Genomic DNA, 17,758 nt, shown 5'->3' on the forward strand with positions numbered 1-17,758 from the left:
CAAGCTCCTTCGAGGACTTTCAGAATGATTTGCCAGTGTAGAGATGTCACTTCATGCTGTGACATAACTTGCTCTTCTGCTAAGCAAACTATTTATTGAATTAATAATTTTTAGCCTGCTTTCAGGTACTTTGGAACTATCCATTTCCTGGACAAGGTGTCACTGTCAAAAACCCTAGAAGGTTTTTTCATTTTCGTAGGGTGCATCAGTACCAAGAGCAAGTAATATATAAATTCTTTTGAAACAAGGGGCTTTGCAGTGTCCTGGGAGAAATACAGCGATTACTGACTTACTAAGATAATGGGTTTAGCTAGAGTCTTGTCATGCAAGTCACGCACAGTCCTATGTGCGAAATCATGCACAAAATTGCAATGAATTAAAAAGCTTCTCCACAGCAACATAATAAAGGACAATCTTTGAAAGGCCAAGCCTAGAAATAGAATGCAGTCTGAGAAAGTGTGTCACTCACTAATTATGGAGACGCTGTCTCTTAAAGTCATAATTAGCTTTCTATCATAAACCCATTTTTTCTTTTTCCTTCCCCAAGACAACTGAAGCTGCTCAGAGAAGCCCCTGTTACATTTGCACAGATGCAGAACAATAATGGAATACCACTGTTGTCCTCCCAGCTCTCCCAAACGTATCTTCCTTGGGTAATAACATGTATATTGAATGAAATGTTCTCTGCTGCTTGACAGCACATGCCTCGCCTCACTTACTTACACACTGTTCTGGTGCTACAAAAATTCTATGTGTCAGCTTGAAGGAAATAGCTCCTGAAGGTATGTGCAGCATAGGGTAGATTTTGACCTATATAGCTGGGAGTGGGGATTAGTTGAGAAGACTTTGAATCCTCCCTGTGGAAAGTCATTGCAAGCTAGTTAATCTCTTTCCCAAGCTGCAAACCATTTGAACAGAAGGGTAAAATGCTTCTCCATAAACGTTCTGCCCAGACTGTTGTTTTCTCTGATGGCATAATTTTAAATCAAGGCTGAAATATATATCCTAGAACCTTTTTTTTTTTTTTTAAGCAGATACTGATGCAAAGGAAGAAATGGAAAACCTGCCCATTTATTGAGCATACTTACAGCTACATGTGTTATTGTACTGACTGTATGATATCGTACTGGAGGAGAAGCAGGAAACCTCACTGCTCTTTTTCAGTTCTCCATGGGTTTACAAGTACTGTAATGCACAAGGCAGTTTATAATTAGTATCATGACTCACTTAATACTAGTCACTGCAACTATGCCCTCAGGGGAAATGACTTTTCCATACCCTTCAGTCCAATTCTGTTTTGTATTAACGGCCCGCCCCTTTTGTCTTGTGTCTCTTCTTCCAGAACTACTGAGCTGATATTAAGAAGTGTCTTCTAGCAGGTGTGAGGGAGAAGACAAGTCAGACTTTGGCCCTCACAAGTACTCTTCCAAGAGTGCCTGCTTCCAGAAAAAAGGAAGACAAAGCAGAAACAGCAGCTTCCAGAATTCTACTCCATCTCCAGAAGTTAAATATAAATAAATTGGACAAGATCATAGCCTGAATTCAGTTAAAGAAACTAAACAAGACCTCCTTGCTTTCTGAGACCTATCCTGTTAAGTCTGTTCCTGATTACGAGAGAATGAACTTTTGTGAACAATTAAGCAAGTGGCTTTAAAAGAAAACTGGAGAAGTAGCAGATGGTGAGACACACAGACATCTTTGGTAGTTCAGGGATGGAGTGAACACTAAGTTGAGTTTCACGTGCTTGGGCTTTCTAGTGTCCGCTGAAGAGATGATAAGCCACCAAGCAAACAAGAATAAAAAAAAATTTGCTGATTTATAAATCCAATATCTGCTTCATGTTCCTATCAGGAAGATATCAAAGAAAAAGAGACAATGGAGATCGAGGATAAGAACAGGTAAAAAAAAAATTAACTCCTGAAAGAACTTTCTGTTAGGCTGACATGTTCTTGCTCAAACCCTCATGGTCAGTAAGTTAAAGACCGAGTCTGAAACTTGCCTGGTGTTTGTATAGAATTGCCACTTTTAAAGGTGAAAATAATTTCTTAAGTTACAAAAACATACACAGGTGCCACGTTCTGCTGCATTTACTTATGTGTATTCTCTATGAAATTAAGAAGAACTGCTTGAAAAAATTAATCACTCCTGTGAGTAATGGATTCATAGTCTAACTTTCAATTTACACGTACAGTCTACATTCACTATAGCATTTTCTGAAAAAAAGTGAAAGAGAAAGTTTTCTTCCTGCACTTGCCCAACTTTGAATCCAACATACTGTTTTACTGGGAAGAGTGTATAATCTCACTAACAGCTAAAAAGCAAAGCAAGTTCCTTGGGTGAAATGTCTAAACAAATCTTATGAGATTAATGCTTTTTTAGATGTTAAGTTGTAATTAGAAGTGTTCTTATTTGCTGTCAATGGGCCTGCAGGAAGATGACAGCCTCCACCCTCAGCCTTGCCATCTGCAGAATCCCCACTGATGTGCAACTCTATAATGTACAGCTTCTGCTTTTCCCTGTGTGTTAAGAAGGTGGGCTTTGCATTGCGTTAGAAAGTCGTTGTTAGCAACAGCTGACTGTTGTTTCAGGGTTTGTTCCACTGGCTTCCTGGGTAATTTTGTGAAAATTCAGGAAAGTTACGTATTTCTATTGCAAGGTGACTGGGATAGAAAACTTGGGGGTTTGAATCTCTCTCTTTTTCTTCTAGATTAGTTAAGTAGGCCCTTCTAATGCAAATTTTGTACATCTGGAAATCTCTGAGGTTTAGACATTGCACAAAAGATCCATGCAGCTAGCTCTTCTATAACACAGTAAAAGACATGAAGGTCTCCTGTAAAGACCTAGTCTGATGGTCAACTTGGTTGCCACCAAGGACTGAAATGGGACCAGAGCTGAAACTACAGAACTGCCAGGGACAAGAGCTGGACAGTATGGATTGTCCTAGGTTGAGCTGCAGGGCCAATGTCCAAGCTGGAGACTGTGCATCGGACAGAGGTGGGACTGAATAAGTCAGGCTTCAAAGTTGTAGCCAGGGAGAGGCAAGCAGACTTGACTTGACACATACTTGAGTTTTACATGTGAATGACTCAATCTGTTCTGCTAAAAGCAGATTTCTTGCAGTGAGTGTTACTCATGCTGCCAACAATTTAAAGTTCTATATTTCAGTATTGACAATCCTGGATACTATTAAATGATGGGCTTGGTTCCACAAAGATCATAAATGACAAATATCCTGTCATGTCAGTTATGTAGTGATTTTTGCTCATTTGGTTCCATGCAGTTTATGTTTTTTATGCAAGTCTCAGTTAAATTTGCTTTCCATTAGACTATGTAGTGATATTTCTGAATCCCCATTGGAATTTTTTTTTATTTCAGTATCAGTCAATTTTTAAAAAAATTATAGAACTCATGATTTTGGTACAGTATTTTACCTGAGCTTCAACTTTAATATTGATATCGTACCTAGCTATTTTTAATGGTAGTCAAGTGCAAAATTATGGCTTTAGATGCCTAACTTGAAGCTTAGCTTTAGCAGACCGTTGTGCCCTTGTGATGTCGCACCAAATTAGTTGGCTTCCTCCGGCATGTCTTTAGTTCACTGCAAATAGATGCTTTTTGGGGCAGAGCCAAGCTTTTATGCTTTTTATTTTTTTGTACAGTGTCTATAATAACAAGACTGTGGTCCCAGCTGGAGTTTCATGGAGTTTGTGCAATATATATAAAGACAGTAGCTAGAGCACAGACTTCCAGTCCAGGTTTTGACTTTGAAGTTTTATAACTTTTCATTATATATATTTGCTACTAGTGTGTTAATTAATGATAATAGGGGTGCAATTCCCTTAACTTCCCATCTTAATTCCTCTATCAACACACAGATGCAATACAAATATTTTAAAAAAAAAAGCTTTTCTAGCTAATTAAAAATAACTTCTTTTCCAGAAAGGCTTCATAGATTATGCTGTAGATGGGTTTTGCTGCAATGCTACTTTGCGTCAAGCACATGCTGCCATTAATCTGGTTGCTATGCATCCACAAAAATCTTTGGGTACTGAAGTGCTCTAAACTGGTCCATGACCAGAGGAAAGGAGTGAGTGCACTGCAGCTTTTGCAACGCTGATGCTCAGATGGGATACAGTCACACTACAGCTTTAGTTACCACAACCCATCAGCTGCTAATCCAGCCTTCACTGGCTGTGAAACCCTTTACTACTGCATTTTTTTTTTTTCTTCAGTGTGGCTACTTCTGTTCAAGATGGGCACAAGCAGGCTAATTGAAGAGCAGTTAACACAGGCTTAGTTAACTTTGCACTTAAGTCATACCCATATTTCAATAGAGATTTTACATAGATTATAATAACTGACATTGTATCTAATCAACTCTTTCCGTAAGTATATGTAAATATGAATACATATGCATAATAAATAAGTATACAGTCTGTTGTACATTTAAAAATCTGCTCTGGAGCCTCTACAGGTGCCCTGTTCCCCATCTCCCTTTCCTTAACTTTTGTAGAAAACTCCCTTGAATTCTACATTTCCTGCTTTTCTTGTGTCCAAATATACAGAGGTACGCCAAGGGGCATACCGTATCTGTTCTGTCACACTGGCAGAGATGTAAACAACAATGATGGCATTTTCAAAAGCACCCTGCCCGCAACTAGAGAAAGTTTTACCACCCACTTCACTGGAAGCAGTTAGGATGTCTTTGTCTCATCCTTGCTGAGGCTAGAGGCTAGCACACCCTCCATGCTGAAGATACCACAGCTGCCTTGCGCTTGGTGTCTCAGCTCCATCAAAATGAGCCCAATGAGCTCAAACAATTCAAACAGTAAGAATTTGTTAAACGGGGTAATACCATCTGAACCAGGCTAAGGGGCAATTATGTGAGAAGTTCCACCAGTAAATTGGAAAGAAGAGTGAAAGGCACCGTGGGTGTAGGAGGCTGGAAGTACTTGATGTCTTACCCCACGCTACTTTATGTAGGATAGGACATAGAAACACAGCCTCCGATTCCCAGTGAACAATTCTGCAACTCTTGCGTTTGAGCTAGTGTTTGGAGCAGCACCTACTTGCAGCTATTACAGTTGTGTGACTGGACTTGTCACGGAACCCAGGAATCCCTTTCACTTCTTCTCTGTGTTTTCCCAGAAGAGGATGGATGCCCCGTGTCATTTCTTCCCCTTTTTGTCCCTTCCTCTCAGTAGGCCTTACATATGGCTCATGTTTCTTCCTCTGTGCCACCCATCCTTCGGTTGTCTGAAGGATAAATTGTTGCTTGTATTTCTGTATGAAGCCCTGTTATGAAGGAGACAGAACTGATACAGTGCTGGTAAAGAGCTAGCATTATCTGAAAGGGTATTACTGGGTATCATCACCTATCTGATGTACAGATAGTTGCAGAGGTGCTGGAAGTTGTGGCTTTTCATAATTTAAGAAAATTACGTCTTGTATTTCCTTCTGTTTGATATCCTAATTTCCTCCATATACATAGGGCTCTGTTCACTGATGCCTAGAAAATATTATGAAACTTTGCAGCATGATTAGATGCAGTATTCAGAAGCAATAGGGAAGGAGAAATACTTCTTAAAATGTTTAACGCATGTGTAATCTTGGGCCACTGATCTCATTTTAGTTATTGAGTAGATTTTCCTCACTTACGTAGAAAGATAATAGCTACATTAAATACTCTGGAACAAAAATAAGAAAAATGTCTTAAGGTAGTATGAAAAAAAATACCTTTGATAAGCTGATTACTGCATGTCCTAAATGGAGGCAAAAAACCTAGGCCTGGATTCATTATGGTGTTGAGGAACCTACATTAGGCACTGAAATCAATTTGCAAATTTAGGCTCTGCTTTTTTGATCTTTGAAGGTTAAAGTGGGTGTTCTAAATCTGGCCTCTTTATTGGCACTAAAGGCTGTAAGAAAAAAACACCAGTAATTTAACATATTGCTTATTAAAAAATGTATGCTGACAGCAGTTCTTGCAACACTGTACTCCTTCCTAATGCAATTCTCTAAAGAGCAATTGAGTTTATTTTTGTCACTATTTTGGTTTAATCTTTTGCATAATTTGAAATGCCAAGCATTTTGTACTGGTATTTTGTTATTTGTACCATCTGGAATAGAAAACCCTGTGATTCTTAGCAATTTATATTTGTGGAGTAATGGTTACTGTACTATAGTTAAGCGTAAGTTTAGGTCCTCTCTTCAGGGACTTAATTTAAAATGGTCTTTTCCTAGAGGTAGATCTAACAGGACATTTTACTTTGGCATTTGAGAAGATTTTGAAATTTTATCATTTATTTGTGCCATCTTGCTCTGCTCTTTATTTGCAAAGAACAAACTGAAACAAGTTTTATAGGTCTTTTAAGTACTTTCCATTAGCATTTGCTGAGTGCCATCAAGGAACTGGCTTGAACATTAAAGCAAATAACTGCAAGATCAAAATCATTAGATGGAAATAAATGGCTGTTCCTGGCCTCTGTGCCCTTAAATCTTTTGTTTGTTTTTTAGTAGTATTTCAGAAGTATCCTGTTCTTTTGATATTGACATTTAAAACCACATCAGCATGCAAAAGGAATAAGATAATACTTTCCTCCTGTTCTTTAATATTTGACTAAGCCATGATCATACAGATACTTTGCTTAGAAGCTGCCTATAGTGGTTTCACAGGTGGAATGCAGAGTAGAAGTATTGATTTAAACTTACTGCACCAATCTATAATAAAATAGTTTCAGCAAATTACTTAAATTGTGTAAGGGATTTTAGGGCAAAACTAGATACAGGACAGAGGGTTTTTTTTGTCATTTGTGCTAGATAGGACTATAACCATTTCAGTGATTTTTATTTTTTTTTTTTTTTTTTTTTTAAGAAAAAAAAATTTACTTGTTTTCTGTTAATGGAGCTATTCAAATAAAATACAAAATTTCCAGTAAGGGGTGGCTTTCTAATGACTAGCACATGTGTCATCAGCAAATGGTATTCTCAAACTTCTTGAAAAGGCATTAGTAAGCAAGGATAAAGCAAGCTCCTGGCAGTGACTAGAGACCAATGAAATCTGTAATCTCCGGCTAATGTGAAATATATACAATGTAATGTTTAAAACATTTGTTAGAAACACCTAAGGGATTGATTTAAGAATGAAGGTAAGTGCTCACTGTGTCATAGAAAGTTTTGATTTTATGTTTGGCGTGCACTGTCTCAAACCTAGATGTAGCTGTTGAGTCACTGCTACTTGCCTGCCAGCACTGCAGAATGTTATTTGCTGCACTGGAAGCTATTGTATTGCAGCGGGTTTCCTCTTGCATTAGTGACCTAATCATGTTTGTTTCTTATCACGCCACGCACTCCTTTTGCAGGCTCTATTCCACCTTTCTAAGCACACTGATAAGGAAGGAAGGGACTTGCATCCATCTCTTTCTGCTACTGCACAATTATTTTAAGTTATTGGAAATATGAGGTAATTCCGCAACACAGAACTTTCTCTTTTCAAGGAAATGTCACTATGAAAATGGTTTTCATTTCATTTTATAAATATACTTCAATGTTCCAGAGACTGTTTCTATTTTTTGTGTTGCATGTCCCTTCTTGTAAGGGTTACATGACATCATTCTGAACCAAACAGAACTCTTGTTTATAGCCACAGGAGAATTTTCCATATATATTTTTAAATCTAAATGCTGTTCTGCTTCGAAAAGTGGTTATAAAAATGTTATCATAGGAATTTCCCAATCATTTTAGATTTAAAAGACTAACTGCCATGGCTACAAAATTCCCACCTGGTCAGGTCAATTTTTTTTTTTTTTTACATTGCCACGTACAATCATTAATAGTAGTTCTGCATAACAAATACATATGTGATATCTTCAACTTCACTAGGACTACATAGCTTCCATAGCTCTGTTTTCCAAAGGGATAAGCAAGATTAAAAATAAAAAAAGGTTGGTTTTTTTTTGTTGCGAAAATCTGCAAACTCCTTTGCAGTCAGACAGTGTAATTTCTATATAGTTACTTGTCTAGGATATTTTTATTTAGATAGCACAAAAAAAAAAAAAAAGGTTTACAAAGATCAATGTCATAAGCTGTAAAAAAGACAGAGTTTAATAAGGGATAACAGGATATGTATAAATCACTTTGTAATAAAAAGGAGATTTATATTCTACATTCCTTGCCAGATGAATGGCCCGGATGTTGCTGATAGAAATCAGCACTGCAATTAACGCTGTAGGAGTGGCTTTAAATTCCAGTTAATTTTCTGCAAATACGTTTCTACTGAAACTGCACTTGGAATACTTCTACCCTTTTCCTTTTTTTGTAGAGTTTGAGAAGAGCTTGTTTTTACCCATTCTTTGGATCTGACAACAGTATCCGTGTTCATTTTCCTTATCTTTGTTACTGAAATCAGTGCCTTCTCCTGTTAGGAGGCTATGCCATGAAACTGGTAATTTGAAATTTTGGCATCACTGAAATGAGTGGAAGTCTTACTTATTATCATCAATAGCAACATATAGCCAATAAATAAAATGGGATGGGGCCCCAGGCTTCCATTCTTCCCTTCGGTCCAGAAGTGGCATAACACAGCTCATATCTAAAAAACTTAACAGTCTTTGGCCCTCAACAAAAATGTCCTTGTCCATTCTGCCTGTGGAGAGTTGTCCCTGGTTTATGAACCATGCCTAATCATTGTCGTGAAGACTGATGGTGGTTACGGGTCAAAACTGTGCCAAGAAGCATGACAACAATTAAACAGTGCGGCTGATCAAAGGGCTGCATTGGAACATATGCCCCAGTCACGCTTACTCTTTTAATACAGAGATACTAAGAGGATGAACACCTTGCTTCTATCTGGACAGAAAAAAAACAATCCAAAGGCAGAAATTATAAAAGAGGAAAACAGAGCAGAAAACACATGATAAAGGAGAATCAAATGAAAGGTGTTCCATAGCAAATACAAATGGGACATGCATTCCTGCCAGTAAGAAAAAACAGTCTCCCTTGTGACAAGAGGATCAGGTTTATGAGGGGAACAGGTATGGCTAATTTCCAGGAGCTAAGGAGTCCAACTCCTTTATCCAGAACCTTGCACGGTTCCAGTTCTGTATTCCTGCTTCTTCCCAACTCCTCAACCTCTACTATGGAGGTCGCATACTAGACAGAATCTGTGGTACACAGAGGTTTTTTCCTCCAATATTAATGTTAAATCATCACAGGACAGAATTTGGGAGTATTGTCTTGTCATGTGATGTGACATGGTTTGGGGAATTTCAGCCAATCACTGACAGCAGGATGGTCCATGCCCCTGAACGTGTCCCACCATTTGAGGTGTTTGGCATAGAGAGGTGGCTGTTAGCTGAGATAAATAGTTCTTGTTCTCTCCAGGGTCCCATTCAAACAATTGTGCATGCTTTGTAAAATGCTAAATCACACTCCTGTGATCCCAGCTGGAGCAGAAGAATTAGATTCTGCCAGTGTGGTTTGGTGGTTCAACTGGTCTGGAGACTATTTTAGTAGCTGGTATGGATGGGACTGCATGAGGTTTCAACTCCTTTCATCTTGCCCAGTCATCCACATTTGTGCCCCTCATGCCACACCCTTCTGCAGGTAGTATATTCCCTTGGTATCAAGACATAAAAAGATAAACGTAAGAGATTGGAAGGCAGCCTTCTCATTCCTTTGGACAGAGTATGAATAATTCTGTGATGACAAACTCTGAAGGGGATGTAACAAAACAACAAGTTAGAAAGACTGAACGATAGAAAAACAAAGTCCTAAACTAAAGCAAAGAGATCCATCTTGTTTAAGTTAAAATAGTCTTTTTTATTATTTCTGGTGAAAGCAGGATCAGACCCACAAAATTTCTAACATTTTCTCCTAATCCTGTAATCCTGTATTCAATACACAAATATTGCCAATAAATGAAATAACATGTTGCAGCAATGGCAAAACTCTTGTCTACCTAGATAATGTGTTGGATCTTGATCCACCTGACCTCTGCGGTTCTTAAGCTTCCTTCCATTTTAAGTGGGCTCGTCTTTTCTTAGCTTGATACGCCTTCTGCAGACAGGTTCATTGTGTCTTTTCCCCCTTCCACAGAAACTCTATTGCTATCTGTTGCTGCCAAGTGGCAGTTTTAACTCCCTGTCACTAAGTGAAGTCATAGATGTTTCAGTTTAGTCAGGGGCTGGAATTGAAGACCTGCTGGAATGAAATAGAATTGTTGGCTGGAGGTCTGTAGTGCATCTTCCTGCTCAAAGCAGGAGGATCACCAATACTGGATCAGGTCAGTCATGGCTAAGCCTTGAAAATACCGCAGTATGAAGCGTGCCTCTAGACAACCCATGCCAGTACTGCGCTAGTCTCCCAGTGACAGGTTTTTTCCTACCGCTCAGTATGAACCTCCCAAGCTGCAGTTTGTTGCCATTGCTCCTTGTTAGTCTTCCACTACTAAGAAGAGTTCAGTTCCATCACCTTTCTAACTGCCCTTCAGGTAGTCGCAGGATGCTACTATATTGCATCTTAGTCACCCCTTCACCAAACTAAACAAGCCCAACTCCCCCATCTTCTCCTTGCACGTCACGTGCTTTGGGCCCCTGACCATGTCAGCAGTCCTCTGCTGGGATCTGGAACTGAGGAAGCCCAGAACATCCCATTCTGGTCACAATGTACTAGATCCAGCCTCATCGGCACTGAGCAGAGACTCGCTTCCCTTTATCTGCTGGCCAACCTCCCTCTAGATAGAGCAGGCTGTTGCCTCCTGTTCAGCCTGGTCTCCCCCAGCTCCTCTGAAGCAGGGCTGCTGTTCAGCCCATCACTGATGGACAGCCCACCGTCCCAGGTGCAAGAACTTTGCAGGCAATGAACCTCGGAGGTTTCTGTTGGCCCCCTCCACAAGTTTCTCAAGGTCCCCTTAGCTCACTGGGATCGCAGACAGATGAAAGCTCTGTTTTCAGGTGAGAGCGTGCTTTCCGTAAGCCTTGAATGGCGTCAGGACTTACCATACACCCTATTAGATAAAGTAGAAGATGAACATCCATAGATATTCATGATCAATCAAGTGACTGACAGAAGAGAAGCGGTGTTTCCTTCTGCACCCTTGAGACACACGAGGTTTGTCCGCTGTACCTCTGCGTGCTCCATACGGTGGTGCCTGAATGCTGGGAATTGCAGGACTAGCGTGTGCTTCCCTGCCGAAGGAGTAATTTGCAACATGTCCGCATCTCGGCGTTAGTCACGGCTCCGGCAGCCTCAGGCCAGACGAGCCAAGCGGCATCCTACCCCCTCCGCCCCAAAGCGACCGGGCTCGCTCACCCGAGGGCCCCCGGCAGGCAGCGGCAACGACGAGCCCCCGCGAACCGGCCCACAGGGCCGCGGGCAGCCTCCCTCAGCTCCGCGGAGCCGCGAAACCCCCTGCCTGCGGGCCCTCCCTGCGCGGAGGCCAGGCCGGGCCCACCTCACAGCCGCCGCTGCAGCTTTTAGGGCGGCTTCTCCACACCCTCCCTCCCTCCTCCCTCTTCCTCAGGGCGGGCTCCTCCTTTTCGCCGCCGTGGGCAGCCCCACCCCTTCCCCGTGTGGGGAGCCGCGGCGGCGGCTAACGGTCCTTTGTGTGCCGCGGCGGGCATGTGAGTGGCGGCGGGGCGGGAGGGCAAGGCAAGGGAAGGGAAGCGGCGCTGCGGGAGCGGCTCCGCTGACAGGCCCGGCGGCTGCTTCCCGCCTCCGCGGAGAGCCCGCCCGCCCGTCGCCGAGCGGGTCTCCGGCGCCCGCCTCAGGCCTGCGGGGTGCCTGAGGGGGAGGGCGGTTGCGTGTCTGTCTCTCAGCTGGTGTCTGTTGTGTCGTCGCAGGCTGGCCCGGGTGAGCGTCCTCCATGACTGCCTGGGCTGCAGGACCTTCGAGCTGCCGCCTTCCGCGGCTGTGGGGGACGTGAAGGCGCGGATCGAGGCGGAAGCCGGCTTCCCCGCCGCCGAGCAGCGGCTGTGGCACGGCGGCAGAGAGGTGAGGGGGGCGCGGCGGGGGGGGCGGCTCCGCTTCTCCGGTGGGCTCTCGCACCGCTGTAGTGATGGCCGTCCCCACCCGGCCGCGATTTGCGCCTTGGCACGGTCTTCTGCTGCGTGGGCGGCGGCCCTTCGGTGTGGGGCTCCCGTGGGAAGCGAGGAGGTCGCTTGGGCAGGCAGCTCGCCCTCCTGATGGTGCCGGCTGTTACCGTTCGAGGTTTTGTGTCCTTTTCTGGTGTAAGCCACGTGCTTTATCTTTATTTCTTTGGGGGGGGGGGGGGGGGGGGGAAGGCAGAAGATTGACCTGAGATTGCCGACGTGCTTGTTCTGGCTTCCTTTCCATCTTTAATTGATTTTCTACCGGCTGGCCAGCTTCAACGGCAGAGCTGGCATCACCCTGACAGGAAGCTCTTAGAAGTTAAAAAGTGAGGTCTGGGTACAGGAGAGAGAGTCGAACGAATGAATGACCTTGTCCTGTTGAAGGCATCAGCCCGGGGTCACCGTTTCAGTACCGCGTGGCATGCTGCTAGCCACGCTTTTGCAAACGGGAACCTGGAGATATGGGTGGGATGCAGGAGTAGCGGCAAGAAGGGGAGAGAGAGGAGGTCGGACGTTGGGATGAAACAGGGCAAGGGGACTTGCAGATGCACAAGGGTGAAGAGAAGGCTCCAGCGAGACCTGATTGTGGCCTTTCAATGTATAAAGGGGGCTTATAAGAAAAATGGAGGGAGTCTTTATACAGGACAGGGGGCAACGGTTTTAAACTGAGAGAGGGTAGATTTAGATTGGACGTAAAGAAGGATTTTCTTTTTTTTTATGGTGAGGGTGGTAAGACTTTGGAAGAGGTTGCCTAGAGAAGTTGTGGATGCCCCATCATTGGAAGTGTTCTAAGTCAGGTTTGATGGAGCTTAGAGCAAGCTGATCTGGTGAAAGATATCCCTGCCCATGGCAGGGGGGGGATGTAGGACTAGATGATCTTTAAAGGTCCCTTCCAACCCAAACTGTTTTACAATGCTGAGAATGAACTAGATGTTAGTAGTTGTATTGCTCAAGAAGCTTTTAAGAACGTACATGGGGGACAGAAGTAGCCTTTGAGGGCTCAGGTTTGAAACAAACTACCACTGTAGTTTTATCTTTTATTTTCTTGCCTGGTTTTGTGTGTCCTTGATTTTGTTCTCTCCAGGCCTTCCTGTTTTGGGAGGAGGGAGATCTGTATATCACTTTCTAAAATTCATCTGGAAGTGAAGATCCAAGCCTCACTCTGTCTGGCACAGAAAACTATCTCTTGGCAGGGAACAGTCAGTGACTGTAATAGCTATTCTGTTTTTTTTTTTTTTTTTTTTTTTTAAATATTAAACTAGAATACATATGGGAATATTTATTCTGTACTGTAGCGATTTTGAAAATCCTTTATAAACTTTTGAACTCCTGTTTATTGGGATCAAATTAGTTTTTAATTTACTGAGGTACTAGAATATTCATCAGTATTTTTTTTTTTTAATTGGCTAAGATTCTAATTAGCACAGCACAACTTCTAATTCTACATTTGTTACTGTGATACACAGGATGACATCATGTCATATATGACTATTTTAGCATCGCATTGTATATGACTAGGACACACATAATATAAAACTAGAATTGCAACAAAACCATTATGTGCTATGGTTACTTAGCAGTTTTCCCAATGGCTGCTAAGGAATTTGTTGCTTAGTTTGTCCCAGTTTCTCTGTGATGTTCCCAGCAAGTCCATAGGTCTGTATGTAGAGGTAATGGGGAGATAAAGCTGTCAGATTCTTCTGTGACACACTTTTGTTTCTAAACATTCTGTGTTACTAGCTGGTTTGAGCTGATACTGCTTAGTTTAAAACTTCATATGTACTTTCCGTATATGTTTATTTTCTTTACAGGCATGCACCTTAGAACAGTAACTGCTTTAGTTGTGTGCTTCCAGAAGTTCCCAGAACATGGAAATTTTCAAATGTAAAAACGGGAGGCCATGGCTTGCTCTTAGTATTAAGGCATTTTTTTCCAACTGATTTGTTTGTGGCCATTTTTTTGGTCCTGTTACTAACAAACTGGTACTTCATCAGAGGAGTATCATTAGGCAAAGGAGACCGTCCTAGACCTCGGGAACTGAAAGTGCTGCTCAAACTGAATACTGGATGTTTCAGAGTATTTGCATACTTTTAGATAAAACCAGACTTCATAGAATTAATACGTAGGAAATGAAGCTACAGTAAATTATTTATGCTGCAGAATGTTCTGATCAAGCTCTATCTTAATTTTTGTTTCAGTTATCTGATGGTACCAAGATTGTGGATCTTCAGAAGTCTCAAAATCAGGTTTTTCTGAAGCTCCAGTCAAAAGGGTTGAAAGGAGGAGGTATGAAAAAATACTTGTCTCTGTTTATAAACTGGAAGGTCAAAGCATTTTCTAATGCAATCTGGAGTTAACTGAAATAATTCTCTTCTTTAAATGGGAAGCAATTATTTATTCTTTTAAGTCCTAGGTATCCCTTCACTTGTTCTTTTCATTCTGCTCCTGGAAAGTTAAACTTCTCTCTGTAAGTTCTGTAGTGTTTAATTGTTACTTTCTAATTTCATGTGTAGAAATTAGAATATTGCTGTCCTTTGGAATCAATAAAACTTGCCTTGCAGTAGCGTTAATAGCTGCCTTGTCTCATATAAAATAAGCTGAATACTTGTAAGCAATTCAGACACTGAAAGGGTATCTTTTCAGTAACAACTGTGTAGAAAACTTTAACACTGGTAAAAAGCTTTTGATTTCTTCTGATTTTTTAATTTGTTTGTTTTTATTTTAATTATGTTTAGTTACATTTTTGTTACAAAAATTGCAGGCATATCTGTTTGTATGGTATCTTGAATTAGATTACGATATCCGAATATCTTCAGAAATGCTCTAATTAAAATCTGTGATGATTATGTTATTTGGTTGTTAGCGTTAATGTTCTTTTAAAAATAACTATTGTAAGGGAATGAAGTAAATGCTGATGGGGTGGTAGGATGAAGAAGGAAACTCTTCATGCGGATATTTTATGTGGTGTCACAAAACGTTGTATTTCATAGCCTATGTAAGCCATGAGTATACTGGATTATGGTTTTCTAGACACAGAGGGAAGTGAAGTGTTTGTATATTAGCTAGAAGTTCATGTTCACATTCTCTAGAACCTGCAATGGTTAGAAAACCCCTATGAAAATGGACCCTGTGGTTCTATGGCATCAAATGTTTTTCTTTCTCTCATTCTTGGACTGTTTGCTCTGTCAATTTTTTGCTGTATGTATACTGTGATAGACTAAATAAAAAGAGGTTTTTTTCCTTCTCTGAGCTGTTTTTTTGCCATGGAAGTGTATGGAGAAATAGTGTAGTAGCCCTAAAAAATCTTGCATGGGAAAGAAAAACTGTTGCTGTTTTTTGTGCCTAGGAATGGAATATTTGGCTGTGAGGTTTTCTTAGAGATATCACTCTAAGCAGTCCATGTCTAGATAGAGCATTTAACTTTTTTTTTCTGTCCCACAACTCTGATGTAAGTCAATCTAAAAGATCTGAAGGCTTTAGTATCAGCCTTTTGTGTTCATTCTGGCATCTTTCAGTTCTGAAATTTTTCCTTACAGCAGATGAATCAAGGAAGGCCCTGAATTTCTAACTTCAGGAGGTGCATGGTCAGTAGGGCCAAGCACAATGCTTGCTGAAGTACTCTGATCACCTATGTCACCTTTGTGTTCATTCATTAGTGGTGTCTGTCAAATAATGCATAATCTTTTCATACGATCACAGAATTCATGCTGGAAGGGACATCAGGAGGTCTCTACTCCAAACTTCTCCTCAAAGCAGTGACCTCTGAGGTCAGACCAGGTTGCTCAAGGGTTGATCTGGTCGAGTTTGGAAAGCCTCCAAGGATGGTGACTGCACAGGCTCTCTGGACTCCTGTTCCAATGCTTGACTGCCCTTATTGTGGAAAAAGTTTCTCCTTCACATTTGTGGAACCAGTTTTGTGTTAAATATGACCAGCTCTAATACTCAAGAAAAATCAGTTCAACCTTTGATAGGATGCAGTAAGTCATGGTCTCTAGGCAGAGTAATTTTTTGACGTACCCAGAGCAGCTCTGCTCTTGCATGTAAAGAGTTAGAATAATGTTTATCTTCATTCCTATCGCTTAAAAGTTACTTGTCTGTTTTTGTGGTTCCCATAGTGAAATATGTTGTTTAAACACTTCAGCCTGCCTGCCCAAGTTAGAGAACGTCGGTTTATTGATTTTTAGATAATTTCTCTTAAGAAAAGAAACGCCCGAACTTTCCTACTATTGATCAGTTCACCTGAATTTTGAAGTTTGCATATTGCATCTTGACTTTCATATACTTCTGTCTACTGTAAAAATAATAACAAAAGTTATAAAATACTTTCCACACTTTCAGCTGTGAGTTGCTGTTTCTTTTTTTTTTTTTTTTTTCCACTGATGTTATCAAGTTACCTTAAATAAAGAGCAATACGAAAGTTTCATAAAAGCAACAAGATGTTTGATGTTTTTACTTGGATGTTTTCTCAGCAAATGGATCTCTCTTATCTATGCCCTTTTTTCCACACTGCTGAGGATTCTGTGTTTTTTTTTTTTTTTGCGTGTATAATGTTTTATTCCGTAATATATATAATGTGTGTGTGTTTTGAATCTGTGTACTTCATAAACACACATATATGCAGAAGAAGGGGAGAGAGAGAATATAATTACTTCATTAATAACTTTAAAAGGAATTGATGGATGGGGCATCAGTAGAGTCTGGAGTGTGTTTTTTCTTGTGGGGTTTACATCATTAATATTTGTTCAAAGCACATGTTTTAGAGGTTTGGATTTAGGGAGCTGCTCTTTAGTCTCAGACTGAAGTTTGAATTGAAGGGTACTGAACCTTTCATTTTGTGATAGACTCTTTCTCTTAGAGCCAAAGTTCATAATGCTTGGTAGTACTTTTCTGAGACTCTCTTCCTTCCAGTGCTAAGCCCAGGTAACACCAAAGCTAGCACCAGGCCCAGCACATGATATGCGAGAAGAGAGGTGTACGCTACAGCCAAAGCGTACTGTGCCTGTGCGTAGCTGTCAGTAGGGATCATCACTGGCTATAAAAAAGTTAGAACACCTGCTGCCCTAGAATTATGTGCTGCTACTTAAAATGTAGTAGTCCTTCAGAAGTTGCTACATTTGAACATCTGGTAGTTGGAGCTGGGGTATAACTGATGCAAAGACTTAGCCCCCAAATTTATTTCCTGCTATTTTAATTTTTTTAATAAAAAAGATTTATAATGTAGCATTTTTACAGTTGGTTTTGGAAATACAAGATTTTACAGCATCAGGCCTTGAGTTAATTTAAAAACATTTTCTAAATTCCCATTAATTGTTTAGTGAGTATTTTTTTTTAAAATCTGAAATTAAGTGCCTAGTAGCATAATACACAGATTATTTTTTCTTTGTTTTTAGGTCGTTTTGGACAAACAACTCCACCACTTGTTGATTTTCTTAAGGATATTTTAAGAAGGTACCCAGAAGGAGGACAGATTCTTAAGGTATACAACAAATGGTATTTTTAGCAGTCATTTAGTATGCATGACATAATACCATTAGTTTGACACTTTCCAGCAAACCTTGCAGTTGTACCTCATTAGATATTCATCCTAGTACAGGAGATATGTGTTTTCCATTTCTGTGGACAAGACAAAGTGAGTTATGTGTTTGTGTGGTATGGTTTTTTTTGTGGTG

The 17,758-nt window shown here is 40.8% G+C and overlaps 1 protein-coding gene across 2 annotated transcripts in view; it reads left to right on the forward strand.

Moving 5' to 3' along the window:
- SACS (sacsin molecular chaperone) overlaps positions 1 to 17,758 on the forward strand; it is a 61,329-nt gene that overhangs the window by 15,896 nt on the left and 27,675 nt on the right. The window contains exons 2-6 of one of the 2 annotated variants that reach the window (XM_049823002.1): positions 1,343 to 1,679; positions 1,852 to 1,898; positions 11,841 to 11,991; positions 14,288 to 14,375; positions 17,480 to 17,565. In XM_049823002.1, the coding sequence (XP_049678959.1) occupies positions 1,677 to 1,679; positions 1,852 to 1,898; positions 11,841 to 11,991; positions 14,288 to 14,375; positions 17,480 to 17,565 (375 nt within the window). In that variant the 5' untranslated portion in view covers positions 1,343 to 1,676. Of the gene's footprint in view, positions 1 to 1,342; positions 11,622 to 11,840; positions 11,992 to 14,287; positions 14,376 to 17,479; positions 17,566 to 17,758 lie in introns of both variants that reach the window. The other variant, XM_049823003.1, reaches the window with a different exon arrangement.

This window comes from Accipiter gentilis, chromosome 19, assembly GCF_929443795.1.
Source record: "Accipiter gentilis chromosome 19, bAccGen1.1, whole genome shotgun sequence".
Taxonomy (NCBI): Eukaryota; Metazoa; Chordata; class Aves; order Accipitriformes; family Accipitridae; genus Astur; species Astur gentilis.